At 37.1% G+C, this 17,702-nt stretch overlaps 1 protein-coding gene across 1 annotated transcript in view; it reads left to right on the top strand.

The window, feature by feature from the left end:
* Positions 1–17,702, top strand: part of EXPH5 (exophilin 5) — a 744,233-nt gene that overhangs the window by 427,698 nt on the left and 298,833 nt on the right. Inside the window, exon 3 of the mRNA XM_044072625.1 lies at positions 16,280–16,424. Coding sequence (XP_043928560.1) covers positions 16,280–16,424 — 145 coding nt within the window. The remainder of the gene's footprint in view (positions 1–16,279; positions 16,425–17,702) is intronic.

Genomic DNA, 17,702 nt, shown 5'->3' with positions numbered 1-17,702 from the left:
CTTTAGTAAACATTTTTAAGACAAATTAGAAATAATTTCCTAGCTCTTTAGATTTTCTGATAAAGCAAAAAGTTAACATTAAGCTATTTTAACTAAATGTATAAAGCATTTCAAATTTTCCTTGTATGTATACATTTCTACTTATATTGTAGTGTCAATAGCTGTCTTTGAAATCTGTACAATACTTCACTTCTTCAAATCATTCCTTTTTCAATTCAGGTTTTGTTTTGTCAAAATGGCAACAATATTTCAAGGGCATAATTAATATTTAGACTGATGTTTCAAATAAATAACTTGTCAGTTGCCAATTGAGTTAGTTTAGAATGTATGGTTAGTGCAAATGTAGCATGTTGCAAAAATATGTATTTTTTCGTGTGCTCTAAAGACTGTCATATGCAAGTGGCATATATAATGTAGCATATATAGAGCAGATAGCTTATGGATTCAGGTTGTTAAAGTAAATTATGCTTATTAATCATTCAGTTTCATTTAAATTCACAAGTAATTTGGGAACATTTCAGTTGTTTCCAGGAATGTGTAGCCCAATGTGAGTAATTGAGTCCACGTTTCCTCATAAACATATGTCACAATTCATTAAACTAAGCAGAGTCTAACATCTGTCTAATAATCATTATAAAGACAAAGAATAGTAATTTCCTAGCTCTTCAAACTTTCTGATATCGCAAAATGTTGACGGTAAGCTATTTTAACTGGAAGACTAAAACATTTCAATACTTCCTTGTGAATATAGATTTTTACTTTTACTGTAGTGTCAAGAACTGTCTTTGAAATCTGCATTACTTCACTTCTTTCAAGTCATTCATTTTACAGTTCACATTATATTTTGTCAAAATGTCAATAGCATTTCAAGGGCACATTTAATATTTAAACTGATATTTTAAATGAATAGATATCAGTTGCCAAGTGAGTTTGTACATGGTATGAGGTAACTGCAAAAATAACATGTTGCAAACAGTAATATGTATCTTTTCATGTGCTCAAGAGACTGTCAGTTTCAAGTAACATATAAAATGTAACTTTTACAGTGCAGACAGCTTGTGGAATCAGCATGTTAAAATGAGTAATACTTTTTAATTAAGCAGGTACACTTCAGTGCACATGTAGTTTGGGAACATTTCAGTTGTGTTTCCAGGAATATGTAATCCTATGAGGATTAATCATAACATATATACAAATAGTCCTATTATGTATTTATTTTACCTTGTTCAGGTTGTTTTTCATTTTAATAACTAAATAACATTACTTTTTCTTATTATTTGTTATCTGTGAGGCTAAATGCACTTCGCAGATTCACAGTGTCCTTAGAAACTGCAGCAATTTTTACTGTTGCTATGGCAATGCAAATAGAATGTGAAGAAAGCTTCACTTCTCTTAACCAGCAGTACATTTTTCTCTCCTTTTTTTATGTATTTGTTAATACTAAAAGGAAGTAATTCAAAGGACATATGTACATGAATGGAACATTTCAGAGTTAATCACGAACATGTCCCCAATCCCAATAAGCATAACAGTGACTATCATTAATCTAATAAATATTGTAATAACAATTAAGTTCATTATTCCAATTAGTCTACCATAAAACTAGATTATTTTAGACTATTATTTATCTATGTATAGATAGTGAGTTATTAAATATATGCAGACTATATTAGTAAAGTAAATAGGAGAGAATTTAGAAAGGGAGACAAGATGCAGTTAAAATAAATAATGAGAGAAGAGAGAAAGAAAAGAAAAAATTAAGAGAAAATACACATATACTACATTTGTTGATGATTTACAGTATAAATATTTTATGTACTATATAACCCTCCTTCTGTGAAAGAAAGGTACCCTGTTTTTACATACCTGAGGTAATGTGAAAACTCTCATGTGTCATCTATTTTCAAAAAATATAGATAAAGATTCCAGTAATTATAACTTTGTTATAAAATTCCAAGCAGTAAAATTAGTCCTTTAAAGTAATGTTAAAACAATTCATATCATAGTAGATGCCTTGAGAGATTTGGGTGTAACAGTATCAGTCTTTTGCTTCTTCTTTTTGACATCTGTCCAGACATTTGTTTCTTTTGCTCTCTTGAGAGAAGGTGATGTCCAATCCATATCTTCTGGTGAAGTAATCACATTATTAGTTTTAATAAATTTAGAGGCTTCCTCTAAGTCAATAAAAGTCCTCATCTCGTTGACATACAATATTCCTATCTTAGCTGGATATGCAAGTTGTGCCTTGATGTTATTTTGTTTCCGAAACTTTATCATTGGTCACACTTTTTCCTTTGTTTCATTATTCTAGATGAATAGTCGTTATCAAATCTTACCAGGCTCTGTTTATATTTTAGAGGTGCCTTCCTCCAAGCAGATCTTAAAATCAGTTCCTTGTCCAAGAATGAAAGAAATTTGATAATTATTGACCTAGGAGGAGAGTTTGAGTTAGTGGCAGGTTTCCCAAGAGCTCTGTGTCCCCTTTCAGTGCCAAAGGAAAGTCTTTCTCTTAAATTTAAAAAGTCAGGGATCCAGCTTGATAAAAAGAAAATAATATCCACACCTTCTGTGTTTTCAGGTAACCCGAAAATCCTGATGTTATTTCTCCTCTCCCTATTTTCCAAGTCATCTACTTTATTAACCAACCAAGTGTTTTGTTTAAGAAGCAGTTCTTTCTGCGTTTCCTCTTCCTTAAGTCCACTTTCTAAGTCATTTAGAGAAACCTCTATTCCTGTTATCCTTGTCTGTTGTTGTTGCATTTCCTTTCGGGTGTCAGCCTGTTTTTGACTGCTTGTTTTAAGATTTTCCAGGTTCTCTTTAAAATCATCCATCTTCAAAGACAACTCCTGCAGGGTAGATGCCATCTGTTGTAGTTCGTTCTTTAAGGCAGCATCCTGGCGAGAATTCTTTGAGTCGCTCTTTTTAACAAGTGAATATATCTCCAAGCTGTTTGACAGGAAATTATTTGTAAAATTTCTCCAAAGTTTCTAATTATGTAAATTAATCCTTTATCTATAAGATATTATACTTTGAAGAAAAAAAAAAAAAGATTATTTTTCCTGTCTTATTTAACTGGTTGTATGGAGCTATAAAATACTGCTGCTCTCAGTTAACCATTCAGGCTCCGCCCCTCAACTGGTCCATTTGTGATACTGGACAATTAGGTACTTCTAGTAGTGTGGGAATCCACAGAACTACCTTTATAGAATGGTTGCGTGGCTGGTGACCAGCTTTTCTTTTTAGGGGGACATGAAGACAGTTATTGCTGGATAAACAGGTAATGGAGTCTAATGATGTGAGAGACTCTGAGGCCAATGCACAGAGCCATAAGGGTTGATACCTTGCATGTTTGGGGGAGTGGAGCACCACTTGTAGTTTTCTTTTCTTAAAGAATGCGTTCATTCTGCGCTATGCATGCAAGACATAAGGGAAATATGTTCACCACAGCAGGAGCATAGACTTAATAGGTAGGCTTTTTAAAGTAACTAAATAACTACTTCTGAGCCCGCTTGATTGCAGAGGTTCAGGATGTCTGTCTGTTCTGTAGGTACACTTAGTTCAGCAGTGCACTTTGGCAACTGGGTAGGGTGGTCGGGAGAGGGAAGGAGAGGGTGTAGCGGCTGATGACCAGCTCTCCTGGCTTGGGGGAAATGCGTGGAGAAACCTAATGCTTTTGCACTCAGCGTTGGAGACCAGAGGCCTCACTGGTCATTACCTCATATCAAGGAGGATGGCAGTAACATCATGACAGCATTGTACTAACCACTCCCCACTGCTAGGGAATCTGACTGGCATTCATATATAAGAAGGCTCTTGGCTTCACATCCATGACTCTCTTATAGATATCTTGTTCCTGAGGGGCTACAGTTAAGTTACTTCAGAGATGAGGATGCTACATGGCATAGGGTTTCATCCATGGTTACCCGACGAGGAGCAATTGGAGGACTCAGGCTAGACAAAGTGCAGATGCTAGGAGGAATAAACAGAAGCCCCCTTGATGTTGAGGGTGAATAAAAATGATGCTTGTGAGGATGCATCAGTCGTTATGATCTGTCACAGAGTATAGTATGTTCCTCACAAAAAGTCAGACTGACAAAACAGAGTCATTTTTTTCAAAACGAGTTCTAGTTTCTGTTTTAAACATTTTTTCTAATAAAAGGTGATATGTTGCTGCATATTATATTACTGTATGAATAAATCAAGAGACATTTCACTTGTGGTTTACTTCCAGGTTCACCATATTAGTTAACTTTTCATAACTCTTTAATCAGTCATGTCAGTGCAATGATTTCTATAGAGCAAATCTACATTTAGGAGGCTATAGTGAGGGCATTTATTTGTTTGTATTTGTCTTCTGGGTAGAGCATTGATCTCCATGGACTTTTTTCAGACTCAGTCTGGCAAGGTTGTCTGGTCAAGTGACTTGTTCAGAGTCACACAGTTAGACAATGGAGGTTCAGGGAATCAAACCTTGTACCACAGGGAACACAGAAAATAGCTTGTTAAGGGCTCCTTTATGTTGTAAGCCAATTGTCAGACAGGCAGATAGTATTCATGATGATTCAACAATGGTATTTTCAGCGAGGACCAGTAATAGTAAACAAAATCTCAGAAAAAACACTTTAAGCGATATGCAAAACAGTTTTGTAGTACAGCCATGGAATTAACATCTGAAACAGGTCACGCAATGATGGTCTATAGGGAAAAACTGTTTTCAGGAAGTTATAGTGAGAGGATTCATGATGATTGATCAATGGCATTTTCTTTGAGGACCAATAAAACCTCTTTCAGCAATATGCAGGGGAGTTACAGCATACCCAATATCATCTTGTAGATATTAATTCCACAATTGCCCTTCATTTGAGGATAAGTGCAAAATCCACAAAACCATGAAACTACTTTTCAGAATTAAGCATGACACAAATGCTGACCGGTTCGACTCTCATCTAGAGTGTCTTCTGCGTGGAGACATGCATGAATGGGCGTACCTTCATTGAAGGTTGTGCGTTAGGACTGGCAACTCAACACGTAAAAATCAACTGCCAATCATTAGCGGACCAGAGTTCCACTGTGGCGACCCCTAACCGGGAAAAGCTGAAAGACACAACAACAACAACACTCTGGCACTCACAGAGCTGGCATTCATAAAGCCATTACGTTCCCAAAATAAGAAATACCCTTGAACCTTCTGTATTTGGGAGTTTGCCTAGAGGCTAAGCCTCTACCTGATTGTCATTCTCATCTCCAGGAGTCTTTCTGCCTGAGTGCCAGACACATTTTCACACAACTATAGCCTTTTTGGTTTAACTTAACTATAGTTGTCACATATTTTTCTTATTTTTTGAGAGGATTTACTTGGTTGGTTGCTGAGTATTACAGTTAAAGTAATAAACTGCTTGCACATTCCCACTGCTGGGCTAAGTATCCTCCCTCAGAAAAATAAATTCTCTCTGTGGAAAGATGTCCTTGTCAATAAAGGGTCGCAGGTGCAGCTGTTGGCAGGGCAGGTGGGCTGACAAGCAGGAAAGCAATTGAGTACAATAATAAAAAAATACTGCCTTTTCTTCATTAAGATTATGACATCATTTGTCTCCAATAACCATCTTGGAAAGGCATGGCAATGTACTGGAATTAGACTGAAAATTTAGTTGAAGCCATTCTATCCATTAAATGCTACAATATACTGAATGTTTTGGGATAAACTCCTCCTAGCAGGTAAAAGTATTTTGTTGCCATATATGCAAGAAGTCCATCTTGGAAGTGGGTGTCAGCATTTCTGACTGTTCACTACTGAGAATAAGTCAGACATCAAATGCTTCTGTCCCTGTTCTATAGTATTAAAACCACTCCTATCATCCATCTGCCAAACTTTACCCACAACCCACCTGGTCTTCCTTCACCTAACATTATCTCCCACATCCTGTACATTTTGTCTTACTTAACCTAGGCAGACCAGACTCAGTTTGCTTTCTTTAACCAAGTCCTCCATAATTTTCTTTCACAATTAGTGTTTTCCCTTCTAAATAATTATAACTCCACCCTCAACAAGGCTCTGCTTTTTTATTTCCTTCATTAATTCAAATAACTAGTGAACATACAACTTGCTACTTTTTGTTTTCACCATAACAGAACAGCATGTCTTCTCAATTTATTTTAATACTATTTACATTCATTGACAGCACAGATAAAAAGATGCAATAGTAAAGAGTTTCCATTTTAGCATCCTTTTTTCTTTTTGCTGACGTTTTCAGTTGTAGAGTTTAGTAAAACTTTTTCAGATTCCTCTATACTTCCTTCATCTTCATTCTGAAATTCCAAAATTCATATCTGGTTTTATTCTCAGATCTATTTATTCCCTTTCTTTGTGTACATGCAGAAACAGTCTTTGGTTTAATAAAGTACTTCTGCAGAGCTGATCAGGGGCAGCCCCCCCCCCCCCCAGCTGTAAAATAAAATAAAATGACATAATAAAAAGAAAAGAAGAAAAACAAAATAAAAAAAAGTGCTGTCCTGGAGTTTCACACATGCATGTCCGCAGAGTTCCCAGAATCCGTACTGCTGGTGAACCAGTCCGGATTAGGAAAACGGCATTCAGAGATCCCAGAAGTCTTACAACTGCATAGACTAGAAGGGGATCGGACTGCAATGTCTGCAGGCTGGGTAGCTTGCTCTTGCAGGAAGGGGAAGGACTTTGCTCTTGTGGGGCTTTTTTGAAACAACTGAACTCCTTGCTGATTTAACAAAGGGCTTTTGAAAAATCTGTACTGGACTCCTTAGGACTTTGTAGCTGACTCAGGTAGGGTGTGTGTGTGTGTGTGTGTGTGTGTGTGTGTGTGTGTGTGTGTGTGTGTGTGTGTGTGTGTGTGTGTGTATGTAAATAAAATACCCCAGTTAAATATATCTGGTGGCTAGAAGGAACTCAGGAAATATACGTGGTGGCTAGACTCAAACCCTATACCTTGGGGGCAGGTAGCAAGAGCTTGAATTCCCTACCCACCACCACTTGTGAAATTTTTGCCTCATATTTTTGTTTTGTTCTGTTCCTCATAAAATCTGTGGTTTTCTGGATTTTTAATTCACTGAATAATGACAGGCATTTGAATGTCAGACTTCATATTCTTCAGAAAGTACATGGTAACACAAAACCTTTTAATCTAGCAATTTTCTTTTAATAAGATGTGTCTTTCAGCTTTTCCTGGTTAGGGGTTGCCACAGCAGAACTCCCATCCGCTAATGACTGGCAGTGGATTTTTACGGTGCCAAGTTGCCAGTCCGATGCCCAACCTTCAAAGAAGGCACGCCCATTCACACACGCACCTACCTGCATTTCTTTAACATCATTCGACCACGGGGAGGACATGCAGACTCTACACAGAAGGCGCTCCAGCCGAGAATCAAACAGTCAAACCTCTTGCTGTGAGGTGACAATGCTAACCGCTGCACCACCTCAGCTAATTTTCTGTTTATAAGATCAATATTTTAAATTTTACCCTATTTTTGGGGCTGTATTCCCTCATTATTGGCTTTGCCCAGGTTTTTTGTGCTAAGAGGTTAAGAGCTATGGTGAGAACTGAATTCACTGAGTATGTTTGGGGGCTGTATTCCCCCATTATTGGTTTTGTCTAGGTGTTTTGTGCTAAGAGGCTGGGAGCTATGGTGAGAACTGAATTCACTAAATGATAGCCATTTAAGTTTCAGTCAACCTGTCTTTGAAGAAACAGCTGATTTGGCATAGTGGTATGTTGCTCTGACTGTAGTGCATAGGGTCCTGGGTTCAAGTCTTGGCAGTGAAATGCATGGTGGTAACACAGCATTTTAGTCTAGCAACTTTCCAAGATTATACAAGCAATGTTTAAAATGTGTACTTAGTTTTTGGGCTTTTGTCCCCCCCTGCAATATATTTTGGCTTTTTCTAGATTTCTTATGCTTCAAAGTTGAGAGATACAGTTGAGTGTCAAGTGGATTTTACAAGGAGCTGAGAGCCTGAAGAGAAGTTTAGTGCAGCTTATGCTGAATATGCTTGCATTGTTAGTAGCAGGTAGTGTACTCGCTTTTGATGCAGAAGGCTGTGGGTTCTACTCCCACAGTATATAGATGCATTGCTGATACTGTAGAGGGTGGATGCTGCAAGCCTGAGAATGTCATCTTTGGTGGAGATACCTAGTAACGATGAACCTGTTATTAGTTTGGCATTCATTCCCTTCTGCAATATTACTAGCTTATCATTTTTTTTTTAATGTAACATTGGCAATTTATTCCTCAAGGGCAACAGGCACTTTATTTGTAGATGAAACAATGAAATATAAAGTTGTTTGCTAGCAGAAACCTCTTTATTAGTTACAGATCTCTTTAATGTGGAATTATTTAGATGACTTTTACTTTTGCAGAGATTTTGCATATTTACTGATACTGGTGGAATGTAGAAGTTTGAGTAGACTTTTATGATGGAAATGTTCTGAATTGCTCAGTTTTGTTATTATTGGTGCATGCATTTTGTTTCATTGTTTACTGGAAAAATGTTCAAAACAAGAAATTTAAAATGTCCTCTAACAACTGTACTGTATTATACAAGGAATATAATTGAATACAATCAGGAAGGTGTATCAAAGGACACATATATGTTTCCTATGCAAGGGGCCTATGATTTGAAAACAGCCCAAAGTTAATCTTCATCTGCCACTGTCCAGATGTATTTTCTTTGAATGTGGGTTTCAGTGCTGTTTCAATGAATATGAGGTTCAGGGACAGAGAAGTTTTAATGCTAAGTCTATTTTCATTGTGAGACTGCATTGCTTTGTTTAGCAGATGTCTATTAGTGTTTGTGCTGTATAATGTAAAATAAAACTTTTACATGAAATCCAAACCATTGTAGAATTGAAGCAATATGCATCTATTTATGGTAAATGGGGTGAAATAGCCAAGTAATGGGACACTGGAATAGCTGCAGGGGGGAGGCCCCATTCAACCATGATTTTGTGGTTGGGGGATGGCAGCAGACTCGGATAGCACCAGCTGAAGTATACCTCTTAACTGACCAGATTTTTGAAGAATGAATAGATTTTTGCTTCTTATTTTTGATTTGTTCATCACAAAATGTGTGGTTTTCTGGCAAATCATTTAGGAATGAAGATACTAAAAAATGACAGACGTTGAGTTTCAGATTTCATACCCTTCAGAAAAATGTATGTTAAAGCAAGACCTGTTATTCTGTCAACTGTCTAAGTTTATACAAAAGCAATTTTTAGTACTGTTTGTATGTTCCCCCAATGTATTTGGCCTTGTCCAGATTTCCTGCAGTAAGAGGTTGAGAGGCAAGTGCAAATAAATTGCTTTATAGAATTCGGCATATCCAAACCTCTCAACTCTCCCTGATTTGGCTCAAAATGTTGCTGTCCCCCTAATAATCCATCGCAAAATGACAAATTTGGAACAAAACATGGAGGGTTTACAATTAATAAATAATTGTAGTGATCAGAGTTATAGATAACTTTTAATTTCAGAAATGCATATAGATTCTCTTATTTTGTCAGCTGCTGAAGTTAACAGTACTAATATTAAAAACGTGTCCCTTCTTTGACAGGTTCCCAGCTGTATTGTGTGCCTGTTTTATATTTTTGCATCACATTTTTGGTCCGTTTTTCATAAAATTGTGGTTTTCTGGCAAAGTAGTGACAAATCATTAAAGATTGAAGTTAGAAAATAATGACAGACATTTGAGTTTCAGATTTCATACCCTTCAGAAAATTCATAATAATGCAAGACCTACTATTCTATTATCTTTCTAAGTTTATAAGAGCAATATTTTAAAATTGTCCTTATTTTTGGGCCTTTGTCCCACTTCTGTTTATGACTTTGTCCAGATTTCTTGCTCTGAGGCTGAGTGGTATGCCAAATGTGTCTGGGCCATCACCGTCAGCCAGAGACATTTCAAATAGTAACATACTTGTTTCACCCCACTCTGGGTGTGTCCAGGCAAGGCAAGGAGCAGTTATACAGTGTAAGTGTGCAGAGTATCCCCCCATCCAAGATAGACACAAGTACTACAGTGGCTTTTCATCTGTCTTTGATTTTGCAGAATGTTCTGGTTTTCTATCATTTTTATACTGTTGATTTATGCTTCTTATTCAGAAAATGCATGTTGTTGCAGTGCCTTTTGCTCTGTGTTTAAGTAGCAATGCTTTAATGACCATCAGGTAAGCTTGTCTGAGGTTGTAAGATGCAAGTAAGCTTTAATAAGCATACTGTTAAAGAATTATCAACATGGAAAGCCTTTTTGTTGTTGTCATCCGGAGAATATTCACATAAATAGATAGCATATAAACCTTAGGTATTGAAATGCATATGACAGTATTTTGTAATAAAGGACAGGACTACAGTGTTCTCAGAAGCTCATTACATTTGTTGAAGATTTGCAGTTATCTTTGCAGGCTTTACCCGTAAACTAAACAGAATGTCAATCTATCATGTCTGGTCTATAACCTGTGCAGTAATCCTTTAAGCAATTGATCTTGAGCTTGTTTCTTGTTTGCTGTTAATTTTTTACTTTGATCATGTTTCCCCATGAAACAAGTAGATAGTTGTCAGGCAGCAGGTCTTTTTTGGATAAGAAACATTCTTACAAGTGGGGGTATCACAGAGATTGTTACTTTTAGCATGTTACTTGGTAGATTTATAAAGCTGAATATAAATTATAAGTAGAATTGCAGTGCAAAGAGAAGTGGTTTGAGTCGAGTGCTGCTTGTTTTTTTATACTTGATTTTGACTGGCATTCTAGTAATGCATTTAAAAAGTAATTTATTTTTTCACACCTCACAGCCTTTTTGTTTCCATCTAGATATTAAGTAAGCTATCATGTAGTCAATGCATTGAAATATTTTTTTTCTTCTGCAGTTCATTTTGTCTTGGACTCACATAATGACGGTTTGGCACCCAGGGCAGCATATTTAATTAAAGTCCCAGTCTTTGTGGTTTTTAGCATAGTTTCACCCATTTCTAGTTGGCCATACCCCATTCCTTTTGGCCCCACCCATTCAGCTGTCTTCTGCAGCCCCCCTCTGATTTGAAGTCACCAGTTGCCACTGCAGCTGATGCATTCTCTGTTAAATGTTCTTCTGCCTCTCTATCCCACAATAATACCGTGCTAATGAAATGCATATTCTTCTTCTTCCACAACTTCTTGCCTTTCGTCTAAGTTGTTGCAGTCAATCCAAACATTTGTGTCACTGTTAAACATTCTACAATATGATTCATGACCCCCCCCCGACATTGATCACTTCTCCTTTGTCACAATTATTTTCAAAGTATCTCAATTCTCAACTAAAGAAGCAATAGTTTACTTGTCCTGTATAATGTAACACCCCTTCCCAGTTTTGTATAAAATACTTGATATATGTATCACATTTTCATCCTTTCATCTCCTACCATTGTCCATTTTCTTTTTTAAACTGACAGTCTCACAATGTTCATTAAGATACATACATTCACTGTCTATAACAGCATTAGTCCTGAATCAAATATCTATGTATTTCCTCCCGGAAGCACTGAAATTTCAATTTGCAGTCTTTTCAGTCTGCAACACACTTCTGTTTATTAAAGGTGTTCATAAATGTATCCAGTAAATCACAACTCTCAAATGTGACATCATAAAATCTATTTACTTAGGTGTGTAGCTGAAGAGATGTCTATCGAAACCTTTATAAGAAATTCTGGCTGGTTGTCTCTGAATGTTAAGTAAAAAACTGTTTTGCTGCAGTTTCTTTCCATGAAACAATAGTAAAAATGGCCATTGCATATGACTTTATGCTAGAAACTTCAGTTCTTCTAATAGCAGAGCTGCATTCCGTATGCTTTGCCACATTAGCATCAGTCTGAGATGGATGTTCCAGACATTTTCAGCTCACTGTGCTTTCGCTGATCTTTATTTTACAACAGAATTATCCCCATCTTTGCTTTGGACCTTCTGCAATTTCTTGGGCTTGTTGAATGGCATTTCTTGCTGCATTTCATTTTTCCAGCGCCTCTGCAGCTGAGAGTCTCACTTATCTTGTTTAGACATTTGCAGTAAAACTTCATTACTAAATAAAAATGTTGTCAAAGCTGTAATTATATTTTTTTTCTGTAACATTACAGTCATAGCTGCATAGGAGTCCACCATAGGTTTTATAAAATCATTAACTTTTATTGCCTTTTCGTTCTTGGAGCATCTCCTAAAATCCTAGAAAACTGGAACACAGAAAGTTCTCCAGTGTCTTGGCCTGATTTCCATTGACAGTATGAATACTACCTCAGGTCTCTCCTGAAAATAAACTATAAATAGTGGGGTAACCGTCTCAAAATGAAATAATTAATTAGTACCTATAAAGTCAGAGAATCTTTGGGCCAGGCATCAGCAGTTGGCATTCAGCTTACCTATCCATGAGGTAGAGGAGGGTAAAGGAATCACCATTGTTGGACCGTTGTGTGGTAGAGACCAGAGAGAGACTGAGCATGTAGATAAAGGGCTAGGACAGGTGTTGGAGTATTGAATGCCAGGAAACATGATAGAGGTGCACTGACAGACATGCATACTTCATGTCCTGGGGCTTACAGCAGAAATCTCCCAAATCCTTGCAAGTAGCCTAGAGGGTAGTCCACCAGGAAGCTATGCTCTCCTGTCTACCTATTTGCCATGATGGAAACTGCTATACATCAGCCATATGGAAAGAGTCTGATAGCTTAAGTTGAGGAGTGATGCGATTGCTGAAGAATAGGGATCCTAAGATCAATGAGGAATGGTGGGATGCAGTGGATGGTCATCTACCACAAGGGGACTGAGCAAAATGTATTACCCAGTTCATCAGCATGGCTGTTTTACAGCAAGTAGCTGAACTAAATCCAGTATGACTGTTTTAGTAATATAATGTGTCAATTATAACAGATGAAGTCTTGCATACAGGAGGTATTCTTGAATCTAATGCAACCCTCTAAATTTCACATGATTATTTGTTGTTTCATTGGTCATAATTAAAATTTGTCATGGAATGTAATTATTATCTCTGGATCACACAGCAGAGACCATTTAGACAAGAAGTTATTATTTTTTTAAAGGTGAAAATAGGAAGTATCGGATTTATATAAACTGCAGCCATTGTATCAACAGCTAGGGGAAGATATGAACTCCAGCCTAGAAAGGGCAAATCAATAAGAATGTTCCCTTCTTTAGCTGCATGGTAGAAGAAATATTATGAAGTTAGTGCCTGCCAGTATGTCACCTTTGTGCCCATCTGAACGTAGACCCTGGAGTGGGTGGCATAGGTTAAGGGCACATATGTATCTTTTATGCTAAGGTTGTATAATGTGGTAAGGTGGAATGCTGCTTTATAATTCGGTGGCAGACATGCATGTAACACCATTATAAAGTTACGTAGCTTATCTGTGCACTGTTGAAAAAAGGGAGGCAGGAAGATGGCAGAATGGAAAAAGCAGTTGCAAAAGTACCTGTTCATGAAGTTCCCATAGCCAACAGATTGGAAAGGAGAAATGAGAGATGTGGACAGTCGCTTGTGTCTTTTCTACAAGTTTAAGTAGCTTCAGACCAAAAAACAGCTGTATCACAGAAGTCAAGACTAAAGCTGCACACACATTAAGAACAGTTTAATGCACAGACTGCTTCACTGAGAAAAATACATTCTTTAATTAAGTTGGGTGGAACCTTGACATTTCCATACTCAGAAAATGTTTTGGTGTTGAATTTTTTTTCCTGAGAACAAGGAGTTTCCTGCAGTGCTGCACACTACAGATCACTGCTGTAGGGACTCGGGAGGGTGTCATTTTCCACATATCTGAAGCTGTGATTTGAGCAGGAGATCCTCTTGAGGCTTCATTCTTGTGTTCTGAAAAGGACTTTGACTGCTGGAAGAGTTTGGGCAGATTACCAGTCAGACTTGACGAAAGGTTGTGTGTCACACTGGTATGAATTTGTAATGAAACAGTGCTACTCAGCAGTGCTTTGAGGAGATGCAAATTGTCCAGACAAGGATGGATGGCAGCACAGAGTCTGCACTGCTGGTAATGCTGTTGCATCGAATAAAAGATTTTTGTGTTGAATGTCATTAGCACCATATGGTGTGGAGGTTCTCAAACTCCTGTTTTATTTGTTAACGTGGTAAGCCCACTAGGCAGAAGCTCCTATTTTCATGGGATGACCTACGAGCACCATCTGGTTAAGTGACTAGCTCAGATTCAAACAGTAAGTAAACAGAGAGTGAGGGAATAAAACTCAGGACTGCAGGATGCTTGTTGGCAGCTCACAATCCTAACCATCCTCACTAAGCTGCCAGATGTGGAAGAAGTTACGTAACATAGAAATGTATCTGCCCTTATTGTTCAGTTTTTTTTTTCTATAATCCAGATAATTTTACTTTTTTCATTCTGCACTTCTATATTTCTACAAACACAGTTGTATATCTGACCAGAGTACACATTATCTCTCTCTCTCTCTCTCTTTTTTTTAAATGATTGAAGTGTGTCATATGAAGGTATGCAAAGACGCTGAGGAAGGCAAAAACAATTGACTACTTCCTTTTGGTTCAAAGGAAACACTAGAAAATATCTTTGCAAGGTTTTAAGTGCTTTTTTCACAGACCTTTCAGCAGCAATTTTGCTCAGGCAGAGCAGAGAGATGAATGTAATGGAATTTTCTACACTACTATCTGTTCTGTCAGTTACTCAGTGAAATGCATCTAGTTTTATGTTTTAGCCAATTGGCAAGGATGGTTATTCTACCTAATAAAATGTACAGAAAAATAGAAGAGTTCTGCTTAATTTTACCAGAATGAAATGTAATGGTTTTAATTAGACGAATGTCTTCTAACTAATCAAGAGAACTTCTGCCTATTTTTATTTCACAGTGAAAATTGTAGACTTTGCTGTAAATCATCCTTTACTTGAATATCGGGAGATTAGTAGGTCAGGCAGACAGTAGCCAATTACTGACCTGTATCACTGCTGTTAATATCCATTACAGTATCATTACTTAATACTTATCAATGTGGTACAGCTATTGTTAATCATAGCTGTGCATTACAGTTAATGCCATTCTGTTCTGTAACTTTCAGTAACTAGACCATGTATAACAATGCCAGACTACTATTACTGGGTTCAGAAAGAACACTGAACAATATTTTTGCAAAATTTAGATTTTTTTTCATAGACCTTTCATCAGCAGCTTTGCTCAGGTGGATCATGGAAATGAATGAAACAGAATTTGCAGCGCTGCTAGCTATTTTGAACATTATACAATGAAATGCATCTAGTTTCATGCTTTTGCCAATTGTGACATAGCTCTTATGCTACCTAATAAAAATGTACACACAACAGTGGAATTCTGTATAATTCTACCAGCAAGAAATTTACTGTCTTTACCCATTAACAGTCATTGAACATCTCCCTCCAATAGTCCATAAAGAAGACTGCATATATTGCTCTATATGGCCCTCTACTTGAATTCAGGGAGATCAGTCATTGAAGCTGACAGTAGATTTTTGCTGACCTCTCTCTGCACTGTTCATATGCATTACAATATGCAGACTGAGTCTGAAGTCTCTCAGTAATTATTAAATATATAGTTTTCATTTCTTTCCATTCCATTCAGTAAATGTCCCAACTTTAACTAAATATTTTACAGTCTGAATCCAGTATATTGATTCTAATGGTGTACTTTATATTCAAAACTGTAACTTTCATTTTTTATAGTATAGTCTACCCTCTCCCCAAATAAAAGTATGTATGGTGTTTGCATAGTCAACACTTGCATGGAAGGCCTGCAATACTTTTCAAGTTCCATGAGAAAAGTTAGGCAGGTTTAAGAATGTATTCCATAATGAATATACATGTGCTTTAGACTTTCAATGCCTTGCATTCCTTTTTTTGGACTTTTTGTTTTTTTATCTCTGAGAAAAATGTTTACACTGAAAAAAAAAATTACTTCAGCCAGTGGCTTGGATGGCATAATAAGCTTTGTAATTTGTTGCATTTCCCAAACTATTTTATAGTTTCTGATTGAATCAGTGTCCTTACTTCAGACTCAACCACTTGTTCCAGTTTCCTGTGATGCACTAAAATCATCAGAGTAGTCAAACGGCTAAAAAAAAGAAAAAGTTGTGTCACCTTTTAGCTGTGAAAAGAATCTCTCACTTTTTGCCTTTCTGTAAAGAGATTGTAGTAAACTTTTAATTGGTTACTGTATATTTGTAGTACTTGCCAATCATTTAATCTTTTTACTGCTTTGTGATCTCTTTAGATCAAAAGCTAGACCAGAAGTTTACAAGATCGAAGAGTCAACCAGTTAACAGTGATGAAACACTCCCTGTGACCACACGACGGTCTCCACTGAGTTTGCTTTTCTCCTTCAGAAAGCAGAGAGCAAAGCAATTGGAACAGCAAATGTACGTATGAGGAATGATTTACTGCTTGTATTTGGTGAATTATTATTTATGTAAATTCAGATATGTTTGTGTTCAGGCCATTAGGCCTCTGAAGAACACATGCTCCTTTTAATCTGTTAGTGAACTACTTCTGACCTACCCAAAAAACAAATCTCTCCTTTAATATTTTAATATTCTGGGATTGCTCGATGGATAGTGGTACGTGATTTCAAAGCCTGGAGACAGTCTTTCGATATTGTTGACTAGTTGTCGATATTGTTGACTAGTTATTGGCTAGTCAGTGGTTAACTTTTGTATCAGTGCTGCATTTCTTGGTTAACTTAGCCTTTCCATGTTCACTGATCGTATTCTCCTGGAAGCATTGGTTATGGTTCCCACTCATTCTCTGTACAAACAGTGTTGTGAAGTAGGGTGATCAGGGCTAGGCAGTGTGAGGTGGGGCCTTTATATGGTGGGATGTCTAGTCATGTGCCTTATTACTTCTGCTGGCACCAAGTGTGCTGTGTCTTCCTTTGCTGATGAATTCACAAGCCCCATCCAAGGAAGTCTATGGTTACAGTGCTGAACAGGCAGGCCACCTATTATCAGTCAGCCTTACACATCCATCCTTGAGGGGATGGCTGTCTGTCAGTTCCTTAGTTCTGTTGAGATTTATAGCACTACTATTGCCTGACAACTGGTCTGACCCTTATCACTGCTTTGTTGACAGTTTCCATTCCATTTGCAGAAAAACATACAATGACCCCATTGTAGGTTACACAGGAGATTTGAAATAAAATAAAAAAAGGATGTTTGCAGGTTATGTTTTATAAGTATATGATTACTCCAGAGTTACAAATAGTGTAATAAGTCATTATTAAACATTATTCAAGCATCATAGGTTCATAGATAAGCACTAAGCTAGCTGCCCTTTTGGAACATTTTAAGCCTAGCCAATTTCCCTTTTGATGCTTGAATTAACCTTTCCTGTTTGGTGTTAGGTTGAGTAACCATTTGAAATGTCAGGATCTGCTAGAGTAAGTCCCAGAATGCAGAGATGGAATGGAGAAAGAACCTCTACTAAGTCTGAGATGCCATTTCATGAAGTACTCTCTTTATGTACTCTGAGGTATGGCGATCTTGGAGTTTGTATATATAGGTTTGGGGGGTGCAGGGGAGGCTTGCATTCACTCTTTTGGTCTTTTCTTTTTGGCGTTTTGGCACTCAGCATTTAGACTTTAGATATTTAAAAAGAGAGCTGTTAGACTGGCCTTTTCCCTCACATAGTTGATAATTATA

Source organism: Protopterus annectens, chromosome 5.part0 (genome assembly GCF_019279795.1).
Source record: "Protopterus annectens isolate FY-2018-M chromosome 5.part0, PAN1.0, whole genome shotgun sequence".
Taxonomy (NCBI): Eukaryota; Metazoa; Chordata; order Ceratodontiformes; family Protopteridae; genus Protopterus; species Protopterus annectens.
Note: the sequence above shows the minus strand (reverse complement) of the source record. Positions and strands in the feature narration are given on the sequence as shown.